Source organism: Cyphellophora attinorum (assembly GCF_001299255.1).
Source record: "Cyphellophora attinorum strain CBS 131958 chromosome Unknown Contig50, whole genome shotgun sequence".
Lineage (NCBI taxonomy): Eukaryota > Fungi > Ascomycota > Eurotiomycetes > Chaetothyriales > Cyphellophoraceae > Cyphellophora > Cyphellophora attinorum.
In genome coordinates, this window is record NW_017253278.1 from 54921 (window position 1) to 78822 (window position 23902).

At 54.9% G+C, this 23902-nt stretch overlaps 7 protein-coding genes across 7 annotated transcripts; 3 read left to right on the forward strand and 4 right to left on the reverse strand.

Annotated features, from left to right (window-relative positions):
* Positions 1-109: 109 nt before the first annotated feature.
* Positions 110-5858, reverse strand: AB675_10201 (Peroxide stress-activated histidine kinase mak1; the record flags this gene model as incomplete). Its single annotated transcript, XM_018138956.1, has 3 exons — positions 110-3683; positions 3707-4316; positions 4370-5858. 3 exons carry the CDS (start codon positions 5856-5858, stop codon positions 110-112), a joined length of 5673 nt encoding a protein of 1890 aa, XP_017994767.1.
* Positions 5859-7290: 1432 nt separating this feature from the next.
* On the reverse strand, positions 7291-8088 carry AB675_10202 (uncharacterized protein; the record flags this gene model as incomplete). Its single annotated transcript, XM_018138957.1, has 1 exon — positions 7291-8088. One exon carries the CDS (start codon positions 8086-8088, stop codon positions 7291-7293), a length of 798 nt encoding a protein of 265 aa, XP_017994735.1.
* Positions 8089-8394: 306 nt separating this feature from the next.
* On the reverse strand, positions 8395-9264 carry AB675_10203 (uncharacterized protein; the record flags this gene model as incomplete). Its single annotated transcript, XM_018138958.1, has 2 exons — positions 8395-8718; positions 8782-9264. 2 exons carry the CDS (start codon positions 9262-9264, stop codon positions 8395-8397), a joined length of 807 nt encoding a protein of 268 aa, XP_017994753.1.
* Positions 9265-10249: 985 nt separating this feature from the next.
* On the forward strand, positions 10250-12669 carry AB675_10204 (H(+)/Cl(-) exchange transporter 3; the record flags this gene model as incomplete). The annotated part of the gene is made up of 4 exons (XM_018138959.1): positions 10250-10426; positions 10473-11045; positions 11090-12451; positions 12493-12669. The coding sequence occupies 4 exons, from the start codon at positions 10250-10252 to the stop codon at positions 12667-12669; spliced, it is 2289 nt and encodes a 762-aa protein (XP_017994760.1).
* Positions 12670-14329: 1660 nt separating this feature from the next.
* On the reverse strand, positions 14330-15687 carry AB675_10205 (RNA polymerase II-associated protein RBA50; the record flags this gene model as incomplete). Its single annotated transcript, XM_018138960.1, has 2 exons — positions 14330-14750; positions 14816-15687. The coding sequence occupies 2 exons, from the start codon at positions 15685-15687 to the stop codon at positions 14330-14332; spliced, it is 1293 nt and encodes a 430-aa protein (XP_017994761.1).
* Positions 15688-17141: 1454 nt separating this feature from the next.
* Positions 17142-18997, forward strand: AB675_10206 (Histone promoter control protein 2; the record flags this gene model as incomplete). The annotated part of the gene is made up of 2 exons (XM_018138961.1): positions 17142-18628; positions 18682-18997. The coding sequence occupies 2 exons, from the start codon at positions 17142-17144 to the stop codon at positions 18995-18997; spliced, it is 1803 nt and encodes a 600-aa protein (XP_017994750.1).
* Positions 18998-20396: 1399 nt separating this feature from the next.
* Positions 20397-23693, forward strand: AB675_10207 (White collar 1 protein; the record flags this gene model as incomplete). Its single annotated transcript, XM_018138962.1, has 4 exons — positions 20397-21111; positions 21141-23230; positions 23284-23549; positions 23645-23693. 4 exons carry the CDS (start codon positions 20397-20399, stop codon positions 23691-23693), a joined length of 3120 nt encoding a protein of 1039 aa, XP_017994739.1.
* Positions 23694-23902: the final 209 nt, after the last annotated feature.

Sequence of the window (23902 nt, forward strand, 5' to 3'; positions counted from 1 at the left end):
ACCCGAGCACAAACACGCTTCGCTAAAGTGCATCTCATTGTAACGCAAATCATTGCGTTCGTTCCAGTTTCCCATATCATGCACCTAACTCTCGTACCAACCACCAGACTCAGCCCAAGTAGTTCACGTACTCCCCTCGTCTCCTTCCCTCAAGCAATCTGACCAGCATCTCCCCAAGAACACCATACTCGACCGGCTTGGTTAAGTAGTCTGTGAATCCTGCAGCGGCCGCCGCTGCGCGTTCCTCGGGCATCGCGTTCGCGGTCAGGGCCATGATCGGTATCGGCGGTCTTCTTGGAAGATTATTAGTGACGTTAGTGTGGTACGAAGAGGCTGACGCAGCAGGAACGGCAATGGCCGTTCCAGTGGCGGCGGCAGTTGCAGTAACGTTTGCCGGAGTCGCCGATCCACCGCGCTCCAAAGCACGAATTTCCATGCACGCCTCATAGCCGTTCTTGCGTGGCATCTGAATGTCGCAGATGATGAGATCGAAGCCGCCGGAGCTAGCCGCTTGTTCCGCTGCCACGACACCGCTCCGGTCGCCAGCACTTATGCCAGAACCCCGTACAAATTCCACCGCCTCGACGCCATCTCGGGCCTCCACGCAAAGTTCGCCAAGTCCGACTTTAGTCAAGTACTTCCTGATGACCTTTCGATTGACCTCACTGTCCTCCACCAGTAAGACTCGGTAACCCTTATTTCCGACCACATCCTTGACTCGTTCAACCATATTCCGGAAATCGTCCCGGCTCGTCTGCGCCACTTCTCCACGCCGACTCGACTCCTTACTCAGATTCCTTAGCTGCGCAGGGTCGAAGATCATGGCAAAGACCGAAGGCTTCACCGGCTTGTGGATCAAGTACGCTTTCTGGTTGATGGGCGGAGCTGTCAGCAGGCTGAAATCTTCTTGAATGTCTCGCTTCTGATAATGGTCTGTAACGATGATGAGTGCCGGGATCTGTATGCCAGGCGAAGTTGTGGCGAGGGCAGCGAGCTGGCGCATGAAGAGCATGACGTCGGAGGATGCAGGGATGTCGAGGATGATGTGGCTGAAGGTGGGAGCGGCGGGTCCGTTGAAGAGCTGTAAGAAGGAGCCGATGTCGGCGAGTGTGGTGACAATTGTTGGGATTTGGAGAGGCACGACGTGTTCGATGTGTTGCTTTATGGCGACGCGGGCGTGTTCGGCTGGGCAGATGACGACGATGGAGTATGTAGCGGGATGAGCTTGTGAGGCAAGAGACAGGGCAGCGCTGTCGTTGTCGCTGCGAGTGCGTCGGAGGGCGGAGTGCATGGCTAGCGCTTGCTCCGACATAGCCTGGCGATCTGTGGTTGTGGTGGTGGTGCTTCCGCCGTGGGGCGTTGCATCCTTGTCGCGTTGAGAGTCAGGTGTGGGAACGAGTGACGAAGCTGGAGAGCCGCTGAGAACGTGGCTCATTGAGTCGGACCGCAGCGAGGGCTGAGCCGATGCCGTGGCTGTGATTGCCGGCGACGCGACGCTGGACGGTAGCACGTCCGGAGACTGGATCGGTGGCGAAGCGATGTATTTCGATAAGCCTGGTGTCTGTATGACTGAAGAAGATCCGTCTGCAGGCTTGCTCAGAAGCATTGTCGTGGCCGACTGTGATCGTGAGCTCAAGGACGAGCTCATTCTATGTCGCGGCGTCCGTGCGGTCGACTGAGGAGAAGTCTCCTCACCAGGCGCTGGCAGTCCGACTCTGATGTAGAAGCTGAAGGTAGAACCCTCGCCTGTCTGACTCGTCACCGTCAACTCTCCGCCATGCATCTCCACAAGCTGCTTGGACAGGAAGAGACCAAGACCAGAGCCTGCGTCGTGGTTGCTTCCATGCCCGAATTGGCCGAACTGCTTAAATAGGCGTGTGAAATCGCCGACATCGAACCCTCTACCAGTATCAACAACCTCGAAGCAGAGGAGAGCAGACGGCGCGCTGCCAGAGACACTTTCGGGATCATCGCGCAGCTTGCAGCTCATGAAAACTTCGCCTTGTTCTGTGAATTTGACTGAGTTGCCCAGCAGGTTCAGCAGTACCTGTCGAACACGGAACGGATCGCCTTTGACGTTGTACGGGACATTGGCGTCAAGCGAGTAGTTGAGTTCCAGACCACGCTCGATAGCCCTCGAAGACACGGTATCCACCACTTCTTCACATAGAGTTCGGACATGGAAGAACTTAGGCAGCAGCGTCATCTTGCCAGCCTCAACCTTGGTAACGTCCAGGATGTTATCGACGAGCTCCCTCAGGTTGTTCGCGCTGTTTTGTATCGTGTCCACCGTCCGTCGCTGATCCAAGTCCAGCGCAGACTCGGTCAACCATGGCATACTTCCCAGAATACCATTGAGCGGTGTGCGGATCTCATGAGACATGTTGGCGAAGAACTTCGTCTTCGATTCCATTTCCTGGTGCACTTTCTGATTGGCCTGGTTCAGCTCTCGCTCTAGGACCTTACGTGTCTCGATGTCAGTGCAGGTTCCGTACCAAGAAGCTCGACCACTCGACAGCAAGGCCTGATCGACCCGAACCAGTCTGATCAGGAACCATCGATATTCGCCTCCCTTTGACCGCAACCGTACTTCTGTGAGATACGATAAGCGGCCTTCCTCGTCCTTCTCCTCGCTGACTGATTGCTGCTTCAGCATGTTTGCGAGCACAGACTGGTCTGGCGCAAAAAGGCCTTTCTTCGCCGCCGTACCTTGTGATATGGTCTTGTTCGATGAGGAGCTACTGCTCGAATCGCTTTCGATCGATAGCTTCGCTAGTGACAGCGAGTCGACCGGAGACAGAACGCCGCATTTGTGTAGATCCTCCCGGTGAACGTGCCGTGCAAAGCCAAGACCTCGTGCATCGTCCAAAGTCTGTCCGGAGTAAGTATGCCACTGCTGATTAACAGCCACGATGCCCTCGCCCTCGACAGCTTCGAAGAGAGTCTGAGGGATGGCGTCTGCCATCGCTCTAATCTTAGCATCGCGAGCCATCGATGCCTCTTTTTCACTGGCCTCCAGGTTTTTGATATACTGTTCATGAACGTCCAAGAACGATCCGATCCAGTACAACAGTCGGCCATTGTTCGACAGCAGCGTGCTCGCTCTGAAGACAAACCACCGGAAGTCGGAATCACTGTTGAATCGCTTCACGCGGATGTAGTGAGTGAACTGACTGCCAGTCTTCATAGCTTCTCCCCACAATTTCGTCAGACCGCTGCGATCTTCGGAGTGCACATTCTTCCAGGGATCGCGTACTCGGCCTTCGCCTTGACTTCTGAAAGCGTCGAACTTTCGATTCGTCCAGACGAGGTCGCCAGAATTTGGCTTAGCCAGGAAAAGCTGCACTGGCACCGCATTGAGCATCAGCGACGCGATCAGCTCAGGCAGTGGCTTCTCTGGGTCTTCTTTGGTCATGGAGTCAGTTCGTTGCTGAGATGTTCTGCGGAGACTGTGCTCCAGTCGATCTAGTGCTCCTGAAACATCGCCATAGTCGCTTTCCGATGTTTGACTACCCGCACGAGGTGAGATGGGAATGGTCGATTCTTTCTGAGGGGCACGTCCTGACGTATTTCTCGAAGCTGCTCCTTTCTTGTCTTCGCCTGTCTCTCCGCGAGCTTCGGATGGCTTCCGGCCTCCAGGCGTGACGGCCTTACCGCCTTTCTGGCGCTTAGCGAGAAATAGCCTTCGACCATATCAGCGCCAGACCTTCCTGGCGTGGGAGGCATGCCGGGCGTGAAGCCCTTGTGGTCGTATGGAGTGCCTGCCAATGACGAAGAAGGACTCTCTCGCAGAAGAGCTCGTTCGTTAGACAACAGACCTTGTGCTTTCAGCCCAGCCGCGAATGTGTCCTTCTCTTGTACCTGGCCACTCAACTCCGCCACCAACTCAAGCTCGGACCCTTCATCAGAGAAAGTGCCTCCGAGACCGAACGCAGCACCATGACGCTGAGCAACTCCGCCACGGGCGCGATCTTGCAAATTGCTGTACTGCTGAGCGAGTGAAAAGGAACTCGCCAGATGAGGCAGGAGATATAGCAGTGACTGGCGTAGCGTGAGAGGATACGGATTGAGCGCCGTCGTGAAGGACAGGATCGCAATGGGGAAGCGCAAGGTCGACGCCATAGCTCCTCGTGCGTAAGTCGGCTGTATCAGAGGAATATGTACCAATGATTTCGCTCCTTCCACTCCAATTGCATTCAAGCTCTGATTAGCAGAAGCGCCGTAGTCATAAGCCGGCGGATCTTGTTGGAAAGCGCCTTCATCCACGGAGGAGCTTTGATTGAAGAACGGCGATTCGGTCGGATCAGGCTGAGCTGCTGGCGAAGGTGAAGGAGATTGCGACCACAAAGACGGCTCTGGCTGCTCGTACTCATCACTGTTTTGAGTGCCTGAATGGGCTTATCCGCGCGCTCGGAAGACAGCCGCTTCATCCTCGTCCCTGAAGTCGACGGTCGACCTGGGATTGTGGGCGTCTGCGGCTCAGGACCTATCGGCTCCTCACTGTAAGTTCGAGTAAGAACTACTGGTCGACTCTTGCCGAAGAGCGCTGATACGCCCGTCCGAACCAGCAAGGGATCGGGCTCTTGCTCCAGGGGTTGTAATGACTTGAAGACAAAGCATCGTGGCGGCAATGCTTCTGTGGATGCGAGATCAGTCGGAGCTGCGGATTGGACATCCATCGTCGATTGTGATCGTGGTGTAGGCATCTGGCGAGTCAGTCGCGGTGGGTTAAGCGCTGGTCGCTCTTCTGTGGTTGCAACCATGGAGCTGTTGGCTCTCAAGGGGCCGCTTGGTCTCTGGGAAGACCGAGAGATGAACTCGGGCAGAGCACCAGCGATCGAGTGGCGACTTTGCAGCTGCGGCCTTGTAGCGGTCGTCGGACTCGACTCCTGGCCCTCTGCCTGGCGATTTGCTGACCTAAAATCAACCTCGGAGGTGCCCAAGGAGTCAAGCTGCGACAGACCTGAGCCGTCACTACCAGCCACATTAAAGCTCGCTTTCTGACCCCAAGGCACGTTCTCGAGATCTGTGATATCGCCAGGCAAGGCGAGAGACGCTCGATCTGCACCGTATGCCTCGCTCAGGATGTCGCATACATTAGCCCACCACATGTCGAGACCAGGCTCAGCGTTCAGCATCAATACTGTATCGTACAGATCAGGCATGGGGTAGTTGGGATCCTGCATTCCAGTCTGACTAGCGGCTGATGTACGACCAGTCGGCGTGCCTTGATCAGACGTGTCCAACACAGAGCTCATCGATTGGATATTGCCCAGAGGCCCTTCGGTTGGTGACAACAGCGTGAATGGCTTATGCGATGGAGCGGACCGATGACTCGACAAGCGGTTGAGCTTCATCTGCATGCGAGGAAACGGGTACGAGGGTGTCCTGACAGACCCGGGAGTGTTTACGAATCCAGCACGAATGGTCCTCGCTGAGTCGGTGGACATTGTTGCGGAAGCGGTGCCGACTGATTCATCCGAAGAAGATTCAACGTTCGTGAGCCCTGACAAGTCTTCGCTGGAATTCCCTCTTGGTTGAGTTGGTGGCTGGTGTACTTCCGGGCTGTTTGACGCCTTGCGCTGCTGCTTCTGTGCCAGGGCCTCGCCCATCTTCTTACGCATGGCTTCGAGCCCGGCGCCATCCTGCATCAACGGTGACTGTGTCGGCCGCCGTATATTGGTGGGTTGTATGGGGTCGTTTATTACTCTGGTCTCTTTCGTGCCCGCAGTGGGTGTCTTCGACGCTGATTTCGTCTCTGACGTACTCTGCTGGCCATCTTTGTCGGAAGACTTGTGGTGTGAGGATGTTCGATTAGGTGGTGGCGGCGCATGTCGCGGTGATTTGGCCGGCCTCATGGTGGTGAGTGCGCCCTCTGCTTCTGCCTCCCCTGCGTCTTTCGGCGGGCTCTAGACATGAACTAAAATGGTCTGCCTCCCCGGCGCATATTGCGTTCCATCAGAAAGCAAACATTTGGTCCAGTTCCTGGCAAACAATCATGCGGCAATGAATTATGCTGATTTCGGAGGCGCTGTCACTGCTACAAAGGCGCGTTGGGGTCGTGTGCGTGTTTTGGAGGGTGACGGAAAGGTATTGCAAAGGCAACGAGATGTGATCAAGCCGCGTCTCAACGGGTCAGAGCGGGCTCGCAAGCAAATGCCCAGAAGTCGTAGTCAAAGGCTTGCAGTTGGTGTTGGGTTGTGATTGAATTGTGGATAGTAAGGAGTTGCACCCAAGTGGCCCTGCTGGGGAGGCGGCGACCGGGATGCACAATGATATCATAGCCGCTACACGAGTAAAGCCGGGCGTAGTCAGCAGGCGATTACCATAAATACTAATGATACGAGATCTTCTTGCCTTAGGCGTGTGTGACGGCAAATATTTTCATCTCAACGGCATCTCATGCAGCAGATGCATGTCACTTTGAGTGCAAAGTTCCCTAAGAATTCCGATACTGCTTGATTCGCACATTGCCTGCTCTGGGAGAACGAAGTCTGTAGAGAACTTCCACCTAGCATCTCGAACGCAGCTGGAGGTTCTGCTGAGCATCACCGAGACAGGCATGACCCCTAAGATCCCTAATCAACTTCCGGCTTTCTCTGCCCATTTCGCTCTCAAGCTGTTCTCCCAAGTCTTGTTTATTGAAGCCTTAATCGATGCCCTTAACGGCTTTTTCCGTGTACATACAATCCCAGGGCTTCCAAAACAAGGATGTAAGAAACTGATGCCCCGAGAAATGTCCCCTACAACACTGTTTTCTACATCATCAATCCCGGCCTTACGGGCACAACCGCAGGTCCAAATCGACGATCATTCTGCACCGAATCTGCAACAGGGTTTGACTGCATGCTTGAAGAGTCGTGGTGCCACGTGTTGCAAGGACATGCCTCTCTGGGAGGAATGTTGGTTTTATTGCTCCGAAAAGTCTTGCGGCCGTTGATGATTTGGGCCGTGGAAGCACATTCTTCGTGCCGTCAATAAGATCAACCATTTGTTGATAGACGGCGCCGCGACGGTGGCGTGACATGAGGAGATGATCGTAGATGCGGCGCTCGCGAAAGTACTCTGTGGACCTTACTTGACTCGCGGCTGCATTATTACCGTACAGCAGACGACAGATCTACGATCTTGTTCCGACCTCATCTGCGCTCAAAATGCACTATGGCTACAGACAAGAAGTAAGGCCGTGCATATCGTCAGTCAACGCGCTTGCCTGCATGCAAAGAAAGATCGACTTGTCTCGCGAATGGGTTCTCTATACGAGAACAGGGTGGTCTTCATCGAACAAGTTTACATGATATGAAGTGCTGATAGCACTAGAAGGCACGACATGCCCAGCTCACCGAATGTCACCGATGGACGTGCTTCTCCAGCTCCGCTAAACCCCATGTAAGCCAGTCCCGCTCCTGCCCAAGATGCCACTCCTCTCCCACCCGCCGGTCCTGCTGCACCCGCCCCTCGTCCTCCACTTGCCGCACCTCCTGTACCCGCTCCGCGTCCTCCACCCGCCATTCCTCCACCACCACCTCTCTGTCTTGGCACAACGTCGTTCATGTGGGTCGCCTTCGCCTTGTCGGACTCTCGATCAATAAACCCACTTGGTCTTTGAGGATCTGAGGCGTCGTTGTAGGCATCATCAGCGCTAGCTTTCTGCTGCTTACCGCCATCCAAATGACCATTTCCAACATCCGTATATGCCGGCGCTTTCGGAAAATCATCGTAAGCCCCCGGGTTTCCATCTTCCTTGCGCATATTCTCCCACTTCCTAACGTTGTCCTTGCCGTGCAGCTGTTTGCACTGTTTGTAAGGTGTGTTGCCGGTCATACACGACCAGAGGGCCTCTTCTTCTTGATGCCATGAGGGAGGCAATTCTTCCCGGGGAACGAAGGTGGCGCCAGTGTAAGATGATGGATCGGACGAGTACCTATGTGGAAATGCTGGTGCGAGTGCCGGGTAAGCGGGTATAGCTGCTTCTTCACGGTACGGGGATGGCGCAGCGTTGGACAGGGGTTTTGGAATGGCGGTATCCTGAAATGCGGTGACTATTTGTGCAAAAAGCCACAGAAGCAACGCACATTTGCTGGCCATATTGAGCACACTGCAGAAGGCTGACTGGTCCTGGAGCCAGGATTCAATCGATTGAAGGGATGGGATGGGATAACTAATGAAAGAGACCTGACGATGATGGGGATTATAACAGATGTCTAGAAGGTGACGACAAACCGAAAACATGACGACGAGCATATTGCCTTGAAAGGACATGTGGTGAGCTGGACAGTATTTGGTCTTGGCTTGGGAAGTACCACGGGAAGGCAAACCTTGCACATGTCTTCAAACCGTGGCCATTAGCGAACCAGGCTGCGCAACCATCGATGCTGGGATGACATCCATCTATTACTGCAGTCCAGCAATCCACTTCGCAACCTCCTCAGGATGGCTGATCTGCGCAAAATGCCCAGACTTCAGTTTGGCCGTCTCTATCTTGGCGCCCGCCTTCCTTCCGCCGTCGATCAGGTGTTGCTGTAGACCCTCGGGCATAGCGAGATCCAGCTCCGTGAGGATGAGGTAGTTGAGTCGCCATTGTTTTGGATCGATGTCATCCGCCACAGTGCTGAAGGCGCCGGTCAGGGCAGTAGGTCGAAGGCAGGTAAGATATTTCTCGTCCTCGATGTCGTTCATCCAGTATTTCTCGAGACCTGTTGGAGCTAGGATTGGTAGCTATATGGTACATCGTCAGTCATGGACATTTGTGCTGTGCGGCGTAACAGCCATGTGACTTACACCATCGATCATCTCCACTCCTGACCCGTCGTCTGGCGGCATGTTGTTCGCCTGCTGCCATTGTGATCGATCGACGGCTACAGAATGACCAGGCAGCGTGAGCGAAGAGGCGATCAAGCCAATCTGAATGACGCCGCCCTGTTTGCCTTGCGTCTCGCGAACGTGCTTCCAAAGATCGTGGCTTGCGGACATTGACGGAGTGCCGCCATACGAATGGCCCACCAGCAGCACGTCGCGGCTTTCATCTTCGATAAGTTTCGTCAATATTCCGCGAAGGTTGCGGATGTCCGCTGCCAGGCCATGTGGACTGAGATCAGCTTTGGTTGCGATCGGATCCACGGTGGGGTTGTTGACGGTGATCAGATTGTCATCGGTCCAGCCCAAGCTCTTCAGCGCGATAACGGTGGGCTCGAAGACAACGCTGCCGACACTAGCGAAGCCCGGGACCAGGACTACTGTTGGCTTGGTGGTAGGTGCGCTCATCCTGATGATGTTTCTATTGTAATTAGTGTAGCTGGTGTAGCAGAGTCAAAAAGAGCTTCGATTAATGGGTCAGCGATCATATATATTTCACGTCGGCAGACATCGAGGCGGACAGTCGGCGGACGAGGACTGTCACCGCTCTTGCTTGACTGCCGAACATAATTCGTAGGTCGTAAGCTGTGGGCCAATGTGGATTGGCCCGCACAATGAAGCTTCTGGTGGTGGCCTGATGCTACTGACTTCCCGTCGTCAATGAAAGTGTTGTGAGAGAAGCTGAAGCTACAGCGCTGCATTGACCATGATGGCACCTTCGGCCGAAATTCAAACGGCATCCACATGACCGTGTGATTAGTTCATGATGCGAAGATCGTCAGCCGGCAGGCCAGCGTTGTGATTCACCGTCATGACGCGTTTCGAGGAGGCGGCAGGCGACTCTCCCTGACTCCTGGCACAAGCTTCAGAGGCCTTCCTCCGGCGCTCAGAGTCAGTCGTATACAGGTGCAACAGTGCAGAGGTTATTGACAACATGGCTGATCGTTTAGACAAATGCGGACAATGCGGTGGGGATGCGAAGGAGGCGGGTCCGGTGGGAGCGAGCGTAGCATATATCTTTAGCGTACGTCATCCGGTCTGATCCGTCCACTGTCATCCGGTCTTAAAGGAGAACTCCAGTCATCCGGTCTAGTATAAGCCCTTATCTCACTTTCGCGCCAGGCCAAGACTTCACTGCCTATCAGCGTATCTCTACAAGCCACCTTGCATGTCCTTATCTCTGCCCCAGATTTTGCTACCGGCGAAGCCAGCCGAACACTTGTGAGACGCTCGTAGGCTCTGCTTATCACAGATTCTGAAACGATCTGCATCTCCTCGGAGAGACTGACCTCATCGTCGCCTACCCAACAAGGCGACTTAGATATGGCGAGGTTTCTAGCTGCTCGGTGCAGCATCAACTGTGCTGTCTCTGACAGCCCAAATCGTGCTCGATATGACACAGGATGAGGAGCAGCCGCATGAGCGGTCTAGTCTCCTTGCTACGAGCCGCAAACTCTCGACCTTCTCTGGTTCACATATGAGCAAGGAGGAACAGGCACTTGGTGAAACCTCTGTCGGAGAACGACTCCCTTACAATAACTATACTACGATAGACTGGCTGCACGACCTTGTCTGTACTACGTCGACCAAATACTGGCTACGCTAATATGCAATAGGTCAAAGCCTCTTACCAGCACCGAGAGGTCCGCGGCCAACCTGGGATCCGAGGTCGAGTACATACGGCATGGGATGCAAGTCAAGGCTGGATCATTGCGGCTATCAGTGGATTCCTCACAGCGACTATTGCTGCCTTCGTTGACCTTGCCGTCATCACCGTCAGCGACTGGAAAGTCGGCTATTGCAAGAGCAGTCTGCTGGCTGGCAAGGATTTCTGCTGCTCAAATCGATCGCCATTTCTGAGTCTCGGCAACGGCGTGGTCGAGACTTGCCCGGATTGGCACCCGTGGACGGACAACTACTGGCCATCGTATGCCATCTACATCGCCTTCGCACTCCTATGGGGCATCATCAGCGGTAGCCTAACTCTGCTCACGCGAGCTGCTCTTCCAGCGGCTGAACCTGTCGCCAATGGTCATTCCCATGTTGCGAACGGGAAGGTGGCCCAACAGCCGCCCACCCAGAAGTTCATGTATATGGCAGCTGGCAGCGGCATCCCCGAGATCAAGACCATTCTTTCCGGCTTCGTGATACCCGGTCTCCTGTCCTTGAGAGTTCTCTTCGTCAAAGCCGTCGCTCAATTTTCGCCGTCTCTACCGGAATGAATCTCGGCAAGGAAGGTCCTTTCGTCCACATCTCCGTTTGCGTCGCACACCTTGTCGGTGACCGTTTTCCCAAATACGCAAACAACGGTCGCAAGATCCGCGAAATCTACGCCGCAGGCTGCGCAGCCGGACTGTCTGTCGCTTTCGGCGCTCCGATCGGTGGCGTGCTGTTCGCCTACGAGGAAATCTCGACCTATTTTCCCCGCAGAGTCATGTGGCGCGCCTTCATCTGCTCCCTTTGCGCCGCCATGGTTCTCCGCGGGCTCGACCCCACAGGGACCGGCCGACTCGTTCTCTTCGAGACCAAATGGTCTGGCAGCTACGAAGCCTACCACTATCCCGTCTTCATCCTTCTCGGCATCTTAGGAGGTATCTTTGGTGGACTCTTCTGCCGCCTAAACTTCCTTTGGTCTCGCTGGTTCCGCTCCTTCTCACTCATCAAGACACGCCCTGTCTTCGAAGTCAGCCTCATCGTCCTAGCTACAACACTTCTCCAGTTCCCTAACCCTTTGACGCGCGAACCCGGCGACGTGACCATCAAAGCTCTCCTTGTCGACTGTACGACCCTTGCTCCAGGCAAGGAGTCCTACATTTGCGCCTCCGAATCCGACTCGTCCCCATCCGCCTCCTACCTCCTCCACCTCCTCCACGGCACACTCACCAAACTTATCCTCACAACTATTACCTTCGGCATCAAGGTTCCCTCAGGCATCATAATCCCATCTCTCGGAGCCGGCGCCTTCACGGGCCGCCTTCTCGGCCAGCTGCCTTTTCTGGCCTCCACCTCCTCCCCAGGTGTCTTCGCCATGGTCGGTGCCGGCGCTTTTCTCGCCGGGGTGTCGCGCATGACGATATCGTTGGCGGTGATCATGTTCGAGCTGACGGGGAGTTTGGAGTATACGGTTCCAAGTATGGTGAGTATTATGGTGGCGAAGTGGGTCGCGGATGGGATCAGTGAGGAGAGTGTGTATGATTTGGCGCAGGTGATTGGGGACCATCCGTTTCTGGAAGGGGATGGGGCGATGGAGGTCGTAAGGAACGGCAGAGGCAGGGTGGTGAGGGAGTTGTGTCCGCCGGAAGAGACGATGAGGGAGATTGTGGTTGAGGTGGGCGAGCGAGGTGTGGTAAGGGAGAAAATACTGAGGGAGAAGCTGGGTCTGTTGAAGAGGAGGGGCTTGCTAGATGCGGGCTTGGTGTTGGTCAAGGAGGAGGGTGGCGCGTTGCTGGGGTATTTGGCACAGGGTGAACTGGACGGTGGCCTTCAAAGCACAGAGGAGAGGCGTGAGGGATTCGTCCGACTGTTGCAGTCAGACACTGCTGGTGTTCTGGGCGTCGACGATGATGAGGAGCAAACAGCGTCGACACTGACCTCAGTCCGTTCGTCGACAGAACGCCCTTGACGCTGACTGCGGAGGCGCCTATGGAATATGCTGTTGCGATGTTCTCGCAGCTGGGCCTGCGCTATCTGATGATCACGGAAGAGGTCAGAGTCGGTTCGGAGGATGATCCTAACTCTGGAAAGCTCATCGGTGTTGTTATCAAGAAGCGTCTGGTCGACTACGTGGCAAAGCTGAAGCACGAGGCAGAGTGAATGAGCTCTGAGGACAGAACTCGTTAAGATGGAGATACAGCAGGAGCTCTATAAGGCCATGGCAGGCGCAATCCACGTGCTCGGTTCTAAGTTGCTTTTCTGTGCTGTGATCTCGGTCAATCGTTTCAGGCCCTCACTATCCGAGTGTACCCGCTATCGATTTCAGCCTGGCGCGGGCACAGCCGATGGTTGGCACGCAACTTCAGCAGTCACGAATCTCTTCATCTCTGCGATGACGGTATCGGCCTCTCTCGCGCCTTCCCGCAGATATATTGGGCTCCAGTAATAATCTGCGGTGCCGTGAGAGGAAAGTTCCGCAGCATCTGGCCCATTGTCTTGCTGCTCACACAGCTCTTTTCGGTAACTCGTGAGTGCATTCACGATCATGTCGCATCTAGTTCGCCGAACTCTATGGTTGAATAGACCATTGTCAATATCGGAAACGATCTCCTCGAAGGTACGCTGCAAGAATTCGACTTCTGACCGTCGATTCTTCAGTTGCTGGCTCTGTTCTGGACGAAGTCGTTGCACAAGACCTTCAAGGCAATCTCGAATTGTCGCTCGTTGCTCCTCTCGCACAAGCTGAATGGCCGATATCACCGGCTCGCGCCAGTCCATTGAAGCAGGGGTACTTAGCACGTCAGCCCTGTCTAACAGACTGATGTGTGATGTCGACCGTGCACGGCTCCCTGGGTGTCTTGATACTTTGCTAGGGAGATCTGTTGGCGTCTCCACATGGAGCCCTGTCGACGAACCATCAATAACACCTGTTGGCACCTCAGCCAAGTGTTCTGTGGCGCCGGCTAGGGCATGGTCCGTATCCATGCTTGAGTCCATCGACAGCTTTGGCCGAGGAAGTCGCTGCTCGCCATTGTCCTGTGACCCTCTGCGGTCACTGGCTCGCGTGTTGATTCGTTGACAAACGCTGCTTTTCGAAGTGCCAGGCATTCCCCATTGCGAAGAGGAGGACGACGAGCGCGTGGGGCTGTGCACCCTCCGTCGGGTTCAGACCTTGATGACATGCTAAGCCTTCGTTGCCTAACGGTCAACCGAGGCACCCGGACTAGATGCCAGCTCAGATGGGTGGCTATGGTGGTGCTGCAGGTCTATCTACACGTGGGAGGACGCTTAGGCAGATATGATACCTGTCTTTGTGACTTGGCTTGAGGCGTGAGGGTTCGGAAGATGTGTGGAAGGACTTTCCGTTCTTCACGGCCAGAGAGGTCGGTATCTGACCACTCGCTCATCTTTCATACCCCAATTCAACAGTGTCGTAGTTTCCCTCTGCCACAGGGACCTCAAATATGCCTCACCTGCGCTCCAACGCATTCAATGTACGACGGCGAATTCGTCCGTCACATAGTTCTGAATCGTTCAACGAGCAGTGACTACTCCTGACCCAGGCAGTGCTAGTGACTGCTCTCGGTTCGCCTCGGTCCTCACTTCGTTGGAAGGCTATAAGTAGATCGTCTTGCCCTCGAGGCTTCTTCTCTTTCTTCCTTCTTCCCAGCACAGCTGTGCACCGAAAACTCATCTTGCCATGTCACGATAGCATCTGCAGCTACTTGATGAGGCGAGCTCTTTCCAAGATCCCGCCCTGCGAAACATGACCTCGAACCTTGACATAGACATTGATTACCTGCATCGTCTGCGTTCGCCATCATTTCGCAACCCGTTCCCCTTCCCTCCTCAACCCTCTCTCCCCGCCACAACCCTTCCGCCACAGCCACAGCGCCTCCGTCGCATATGCCTTCGCACTCACATGCCCACTTTTGCGGTTCGCTTCCGCCATGATTACTTCCAGCACTCGTTCTTGCTCAATCAGCGCCCACAACGCCTCGTACAGCTCTGAGCCCCGCGGTCCGAACTCTTCTTTACCCAACCGGTAGAGGATCCGTCCAACCGTCTGATACGCAACGCACCGCTGGTTTGGCAGCGTCGAGCGCGCCAGCAGCGTAAGTTCGGGGATGGTGTACCCAGCAGAGGAAGGGGCTTCGCCGTGGTGGTGTAGGCCCAAATGTGTGGGGATGTTGAGGGAGGATTCGGGGGCGATAAGGGCGCCGCGGAAGGAGAAGCGGATGCTGGAGCGGGGTAGGAGGCCAGGAGAGGGGAGTAGGGGGAGTGGCTGAGGGAGTCTTCGGCGGACTCTGGCTGGAGCCAGGTGAGGGATGTTGGGGAGGGGGTGTGGGCTAGTTCGGGGAAGTAGGTTGATTTTAGGTCGGAGAGGAAGGTGTTGGAGGAGGGGTCGAGGGGACGGTAGTCGGATGCGGGCCTGGGCGGCATGGGAAAATGTACTGAGGACGTGGATTGTGTTTGGGGTTGGAGGCCTTGTGCTGGTCGTGTGGCGTCTGTATCTGATAGCGCATTTGAGTCTGGTGAAGCATCTGAGGCGGGTTGAGCTTGCGCAGCGGTCTTATGAGCTGTGTCATCCTCCTCGGGCTTGTTGCCCGCTGACTCGTCCGCATGTAAAGATGGTGCTTGCGGTTTTGAAGTGGAATTGTCCGCATCTTGCGCTGACGCCGTCGTGGCTTCTGACGTTGAGACGCTTTCAGTGTTGTCACGCCTACGCTTCATCAGTCGCTCGACCAGGGCAGGGCTCAAGGTGGCCATTATCTCTTCCTGCGCTTCTCTGATCTCATCTTCCGACATGGTGGCGATTCGACGGTCATTCTCCTTACCGATTTCGGTCTTCTGATCCGTTGTGATGTCCACACCGTCCCGGCGTGTCACCGCATGCGCTAGCGCAGCATCTGACTGCCTGGGAGGCCGCTGAGCGACCGTAGGGCTTTGAGATTTCTGCTGTGCCTGTCTGAATCTCGAGACAACCTTTCGCTGCTTATGCTCTGGAAAGCCCTGCTTGGTCGCCCTGGGCGCAGGTGGAGCAGGAGCCTCGGACGATTCATGTTCCTGGACGTCTTTTATGCTGAACGAATCATTCGGGCCGCTCCCATCAACATTGTTGAACGTGAAGTTATCAGCGTCGAGATCAAGCTCGAATCGCTGGCCTGTGAGTGCCATCAGTGACCAGGTGTTTGGTCCGTAGGGTGAAGTGGCGGCTCGCATGCGCCAAATTTATTCTCAGGCATAGCACGTGCCAAGGTTTCGGTGACCGGATGCGCTAGCTTTACCGACCAATGGGAGATATTACTGCCCTGGCTGCAGATCTTCAATAAGATCTGTTCCACGATGCCATTACTCTGGCGTCCAGGAAGCATGCGCCTACAGGTTCGTGGATTGCCATGTTGCGATATCGAGAGCCTGGCCATGACTCATGTCCATCAACTATGAATTTCTCCCGATCTTGCCATGATGACCGCCCATCTCACCGAAGGCGATTGTCTTGGCACGAAAACGGTCATAGCCAATGGACCCAGATCCTCCCGTTTGCCGCCGTCCACCCTTTGGCTCGCCAACACATACATAGACTTGACTCGTCTGAGTGTCGCTGCAATCGTGGAAGCTCATCACCAGAGAGGCTCGCGTGCTGTGCTCTTCTGTGTTGAACCCCTTCCGTCGGCATGTCGAAATTCTGGAGAAGTTCCAGAAGTTCCGCCACGCAGAATAAGCATAAGAGAAGCTAAGCCAAACCGGTGACAGTGGAGCTCGATGCTGCAGGTGCTGTTATCCCTAGTGCGATCTTTTCGATATGTCCTCCTGTGCAACATCCATTTTCCAGCAGTGCAAAGGCCTGAGGCTCTGGCTGCTGGCTTTCTTTCTCCGACGCTATGTGCATGATCGTGATGCTTTTGCTTAACCCGCGCGGTACGAGTTCGGTATTGCGGTTTCTGTGCTCTGGCCGCCCCCTCCCTGGCTGGAATTTTGCTGCCCAGGTGCTGGTCCGATCTTTCAACTTGTGGCTCGGTTTCGCCGCTGGCTGCGTGTCTTTTCTACGCAACTGCCTGGCTTGGTGTGTCGCTGAAGCTGCGAATAATCTCTTCTATCCTCTTGTTCCTTGCCTGTCTCCTTGCCCTTCTTCTTTGCAAATCAATGGCACTTGCGTCGCCCGAGCTTTCGACTTAATATCCTTTGCCGCCTTCATACTCTTCTCTTCACTCTTCTCTTTCTTCTTGCTCGATTGTCAATATTTCAACGTTCTTCATCAATTGCTGGTTGCACGTCATCTCCAACCAGTCTTCTGATGTTGCATCAATCTCGTTTGAGCACCAGCCCTTCGATTCCGGCCAAAATAGGCTGCTAGTATCACCACTTGTTGCATTATTCACAATCTGTGTTTTTCATTGTGGTGTTGTTAGGACTGGTGTATGAAACTACCATACCTCATATTCGACAACCCGAACCTCATATTCGCCAATTACAATACACCATACCTACCATACTCCTACATCGCATTCATCGTCGGACACCTGTCGCTGCAATCCATAACATCGACTTGTTGCCGTCGACGTCGACTCATTTCATCCTCAGCCGATGCAGGTCGAAGGTTACACGTGAGAGTCGTGCTAAGGGTCAAAATGGAGGCCGCTGAACGTAGTTCGTCGATCGACCTCTCCAGCGTGCCTGGCAGCGACACCGAACCCCCTCCAGCCAGCCTGAGCAACATCATGAACAACGGCAACGCTAACAATTCTGTACAAAATCCCTACATGAGCACCTTCCAAACCTCGGGGGCCCGCCAAGACCCTGGGCCGGCGAAGAAGCCACGCAAGCCAAAAGTCACCAAACCAAAGACCGACTCAGACACTGCCAAACCTGCTCGAAAGCCACGAGCCTCTAACGGATCAGCTCCTAGTTCTCGAAAGAAGCCCAAAACTGAGCATACTGACGATCGGAGTACAATACAAGAGGTGCCGCCCTCTGTAGGCCTACAGGCCTCCCGATTGGTCGAGCCCTACACATTTTCATCACAACATGCAGGCCCCGGCCAACCTCCCCACCCGAGTGAAGCCGCCAAGACTTCCCAAAACGGTCTTTCACATCATTCACCTCAGATGCACTACCAACCACCCGTGCCTCAACCACAATCGCGTACCACTTCAATGTATGACCCTATCCGAGGCTCTATCACGGTCCAGGAATCCGTGCAGCCTACACCGACCCCACAAATTACACACACTCCTCCTCGACCAGTATCACGTTCTGGCGCATCTCCAATATCGAGCCTGATCGAGCCTACGGTGCCGCTGACTACCGCTCCGTCACCATTGCGACTCTTCTCAACGCCGTCAGAACCACAACCCGTCCACGCTGAGCCACGCGAAAAAGTACCTGCAGTGCAGAATTTGAACGCAGTGATGGAGGTTGACGGGGCCAACGAGGCATCAACGTCGAGAAAAGCGTCTGTCAGTAAGGAGCCTCCTAAGCCACCTACACGCGCTGCATCTCCGAAGCCCGCTCGAGCAAAAGAGAAACCTCCACCGTTGCCGGCAGGCAATGGACTACTGTCAGCCACTGTTTTCGGTGGAGGAGATCCGCTGAGTCTATTTGACAAGAATGATACAGCTACGACTGGGCCGAACATTGTATTACGCGTCGACTTGAAGAATCCCAAGAATCAGATCATCAATTTTGCTCGCACCGCAGAGGAGAAGTATGGCTTCGCAGCGCTCTATCCCCGACAAGCCGCTCAGAAGGCTCGACTGGAGCGAGTTGCAGCGGCAGGCGCCGCACTTGAGAGATCGGCCTCAGGCAGCAAGGCTAACTCTGCCGGAGAAAGTGGCGATGACGACGCCGCAAGTGTCGACATCGACCGGGACACGGACAATGATGGTGACGTCGCCATGGGTGGGACAAATGGCCTGGCAGAAGGTGCAAGCGGCACCGATGCTGAGCCAAAGAAGAAGGTGACACGACGAAAGAAGGTGGAAGAATACGATCTAGATGATGACTTTGTGGATGACAGTGAGCAAGTCTGGGAGGCGCAAGCTGCAACAAGCAAAGAGGGCTTCTTCGTCTACTGCGGACCGCTGGTGCCCGACGGCGAGAAGGCCACCATCGAGAGGTATGTCCCTTCCACATTTTTGCCATTGCTACAGCATGCTGACACCATTTCAGAGCCGATGGCACCGTCAAGAACCCACGCGGCGGTCGTGGACGTGGAAGAGGTGGTGGCCCAGGCTCGCGTGGTGGTCGAGGTGCTCGTGCTACTGCCGGTGCGGCAGCGCGTGATGCAAACGCTACCTCGAATGCTGATTCCGAACGGCCAAAAACCGGCCCAGGCTCGCGTGGTGGTAAGATCAATCGACGACCTCGGGTTACTAAGCCTGCGGCTGCTGAGGACAAGCCTGCTCTGCCGAAAGCTGAGCCTGTACCTGCGACTTCTGCGCCCATGGAGCAGCAGCAGGTGCAGCAAGTTCCGCTGCATGTATAAGCACAGCACCCATCAGCTCTATTCGTGCTTCTAACGGCGGCGCTTAACGCTGCAGCGACGAGGTCGCACGTATCTGTAGTAAAATGAAATGAAAGCACTCGTTGCGACGATCTTCCCCACCTTGATCACTTCGCAGTGAACATCATGGGGTCGGAGTGCTGGATGCTGCCGCTGCCTGTCCACCGCACTCATAGCACGTCCCTCGATGTCGCAATCCTGACTGGATATGATCAGCGACTTGAAGTACTTTGCGATTGCCATCGTCTACGAGACTTCTTCAGCTTTCCAAAATTGGCCAAAGTCTATCTGTCCACAAAAGCAGGCCGCCCCACCGCACCACTTACCTTCCTACAATTCAAGACAATGCCATTTCTTTCATTCTATCTCTCTTGCATGTCGCAACGTCGCTTCCTCAGAAGATGACTTTGGTGATGTTCGCCGCATCCTAGTCATCGCTCCGGAAGAGGCGTATTGCATGATGATATCAGATGACAACGGTTTCGATGAATCTGTGTCAGCCCGAGACAAGGGCATTCCGGCAGGAGAAGAGTGGAATTTTGGGGCCCTGGAGATTGCGCTACTGCCGCCCATGATTTGAACCATGGGATTCTCAACTTCACCAATAGAGCCCTGAGTAAGGGGTCTCTCGGCGACCTGCATTGTTATCGGATTTCGGCGAGCTAGGGTGTCCCTCGGGTACTGACAGTGCTAAGCTTGTGGCGCTCCCTTCCCAGTGGCTTCCCAGTGGAGGCTATTGACCGCCGCCTACGTCTTACAATCATGGCAGTGACGAATTATACGCGCTCGAGCTCGCCATCAGAAGTGCCCGGTGCCATGGTGCTCTAAGCGGGCCATCCATGGGCCGGCTTGCTACGAGCGTGGAAGATGTGCCTAAGGTTAACTGAGTTTAGGCTTCATTTCACCAATGTGAGCGTCGAGCGCGCTCCAAGGGGAAGACCTGCAGTGCAGCACCCGTCCTGCCGTCCCATACTGCCAATAATCGCCACAGCGGGCAGGCCCATCTCGTTCCCTCGCCTCCCCCATCTGCCACATCTGCCATCTGCATCTCCCATGTCATACGTTGTCGGGTGCGGCTGCATTTTGCTCTACTGATTTCACCTTATCGTTCAGCTCGCGCTCTACGCCTTTCCTTCTACAATACGTATTCGCGCGATATCAATCACGCGTTCGTGTCGAGGTGAGCATTTTGTCGCCCTTCACTGCGTCAGAAGCTCTGCGACAGCTTTCGACAATGCAGCCTTTCGGTTCGCTTGATTTCACAGCGCACCGCTTTCAACAGCCGAACCACCTTTGCATTGGCATATCGCGCAACGTCGATCCAGCGCCTCGAGATTACAAGATCTACTAGACTTATAATACATTGGTCACTGCAGACACGATGGACGGGATGCAGGATATGTACGGCCAGCCGTATGGTCAGATCGATCCGACCACCGGCTATCCGCAGGATGCTTCGATGAGCAATCTTGACGGGATGGCCCAGGCGCAAACGCTAGATCAGATCATGTCGCATAACCATGAGGAGCTCATGCGTCGGTCAAGTGCATACAACCCAGACCTTTACAGACCCAATGCGCCTGATCGGAGTGGAAGTCGTCGTCAGTCAATGATGGAATTCGGCACAAGCGATCTCGCCGACTTCCAATTCGACCCCAATCCTGCCCCTCCCCCGATGTCCCAACAGCAGCTATCTAGCATGTCCAACATGTCCGGAATACCGTCGACGCATCACAAGATGGATCCGCGAAGAGTGCGCTCGAAAGAAAACCTCGCGCTTCATACCCAGTTCTCGCAGATGAACACGAACTACAACGACATGAACTCATTTTCTCCCCAGATGGTAGGCAACATGACGGGCGATCCAAACGAGTACATGGGCACGGGTATGGACCTGTCGATGGGCTTTGACCAAATGGCGGGCAATGCGACGCCAATGGACGTCAGTGCCGCAATGCAGCAATCATTATACACAGACTCACCCGTTGCCGCCAACTTCAACATGAACTACTCGACACCTTCGAATCCAGATCCTGGCGGAGGATCAAATGCAAGTCCTCATCACTCTATGGGCCATAAGACACCTCAGTCCGGTGGTCCGATGCCACACAACTTTCTCAAGCAGAAAAGCGCGCGAAGAGTCGGATCTGTGCCAATGGTCCCGGCCCAATCTCTATGCGCCACGCATCATCTGGCTCAGACACAGCACAAGGCATGCAGTCACCTATGTCCATGGGTCCGCCGCCTGCCAGACGAATGTCGATGGACCGGACCTCCTTCCCATCCAATATGCAGGAAATGACCATGGGACAACTCAGCCAGATGCCGATGATGCAGGGACCAAACGACCCTGCCTACTCCAAATTTGCCAACGCCTATTCAACCACAGGATTCGATATGCTGGGAGTGCTCATGAGAGTTGCGACGCGAAGAAAACCAGAAATCAATATCGGTCCCGTAGATCTATCATGCGCATTCGTGGTATGCGATATTGACCAGCACGACCTGCCAATAGTATACTGCTCCGACATGTTCGAAAGGCTGACAGGCTACACTCGCTACGAGATTCTTGGTCGAAATTGTCGATTCTTGCAAGCTCCGGACGGCAAGGTACAGTCCGGCATCAAGAGGAAGTACGTGGATGACCAATCGGTGCTGTATTTGAAGAACCAAATCAACAAAAGGGCGGAAGCACAACTGAGTCTCATTAATTACCGAAAAGGCGGACAACCGTTCATGAATTTACTAACGATGATTCCGATAACGTGGGACACCGAGGAGTTCCGCTACTTCGTCGGATTTCAGGTTGATCTGGTCGAGCAGCCAGGATCGGTCTCCGGCAAGAATCCCGACGGCACGTATGCAATCAACTACAACAGAAGTTCTTTGCCAGCATATGCATTACCACCACCCCCAGATCCGAGCAGCGGTATTACCGATCTCGGCCAAACGATCCCTCGCGACGAGGTCTCGCAAGTGCTTAGCACGATTGGCAACGGCGAGTCAGAACTGTCCAAAAGAATTTGGGACAAAGTCTTGCTGGAAAACACCGACGACGTGGTGCATGTGTTATCACTGAAAGGTCTCTTCCTCTACTTGTCACCATCAAGTCGTACAGTCTTGGAGTACGATCCGGCAGATCTCGTTGGCACGCCTCTATCATCTGTCTGCCATCCTAGCGACATTGTCCCGGTCACGCGCGAACTGAAAGACTCCGCAGGCGGCGCAGCAGTCAACGTTGTGTATAGAATACGGCGAAAGCGTTCGGGGTACACGTGGTTTGAAGCACATGGTTGTCTGCACACCGAACAAGGCAAGGGCAGGAAGTGCATGATTATGGTTGGAAGAGAAAGGCCAGTCTACGCACTCGATCGTCAAGAGCTTTCCAACGATGGTGGCATTGGTGACAGCGAGCTCTGGAGTAAGCTATCCACATCTGGCATGTTCCTGCACATCTCCTCGAACTCGCGAGCTATGCTTGATCGCCTCCCAGACGACATGGTTGGTGTCAGCCTGCAATCCCTGATGCGACCCGAATCACGGCGAGAGCTCCAGAAGGCTCTCGAAAGCGCTCGGACAGGCGAAAAAGCTACCTTCAAGCACGACCTGCAGAACAGGCGCGGCCAAGTCCTCCAAGCGCAAACCACAATCTACCCTGGCGATGCAAAGAGAGGCCGCAAGCCCACCTTCCTCCTCGCGCAAACCCGTCTACTGAAGATGACACGCGCGATGCTTCTATCGCACAAATCGCACGGCGCATCCTCCACCACCGGCTTTTCTGAAGGCTCCGGCACACCCGCGCGCCTGTCTTCGCAACAAGCAATGGCCACTTCCTCTAACGAGCTGCTTCCGCCCGGTACACCAAGTGGCCTCAGCGACCCCGGCGTCATCACACAAGCCGGCAGCAACGGCCTGACCCTCGGCAATCAAGACGAGGCGCTCGCCTCCGAAGACAACATTTTCGACGAGCTCAAGACGACCCGCAGCACGAGCTGGCAATTTGAGCTGCGGCAAATGGAGCGGCAAAACCGCTTGCTCGCGGAAGAGCTACAGAGTCTGGTCACGCGGAAGAAGAAGCGGAAGCGGAGGAAGGGACTGGGACAGCTGGAGAAGGATTGTGCGAATTGCCATACGAGGGTGACGCCGGAGTGGCGGCGCGGGCCAAGTGGACAGAGGGATCTGTGTAATTCTTGTGGGTTGAGGTGGGCGAAGCAGGTGAGTGTTGTCCCTCCTAGGATTTCTGGTGTTTCCTGCTAACATATCTACAGAACGGCCGCGTCTCTCCACGCACAAAGACAGGCACGTCTGACAAATCCGCCACTTCGCCTGGCCACACCGGTGCCACTCAAGCGAACGCCAACAGTAGCATAGCCGGCAATCTCAACAGCAGTAACGACACTAAACCGAAGATAATAGGAGGACAAGCGATACCAACAAGCGAGCGGAAACCCAACAAATCTCCCTTGAGCCAGCAGCAGAACGCGGCGCCCAGCTCAGAGGGCGGCAGTCAAAAGATTAAACCGGAGGAGAGCGAGTTTCTCATCGACAACGATAGCGACGATGCGATGCAGACTGGTGATGGTGTTGGAGAGGATGACGCTGAAGATGGTGGCGATGATGATGGAACAGGGGACAATACGCCGCGGACGGGTGGTACGCATCATATGACAATCGATGAGGGTGAAGAACCGGCGCATGCGCGTGTCTTACCTGCTTGATGACAGGGTCTTCCGAGAAGACATGATTCTATGGATCATACTATTCACACGTCCGCTGCATCGAAGAGGAAGGGATCCTTGAGCAGCTACGCCGTCAACACGACGCGAAGGTCTCAACTACCTTCCCATGGCACGCCGTATCGAGCCATTGCTCAGGCTGGCTTCCCGA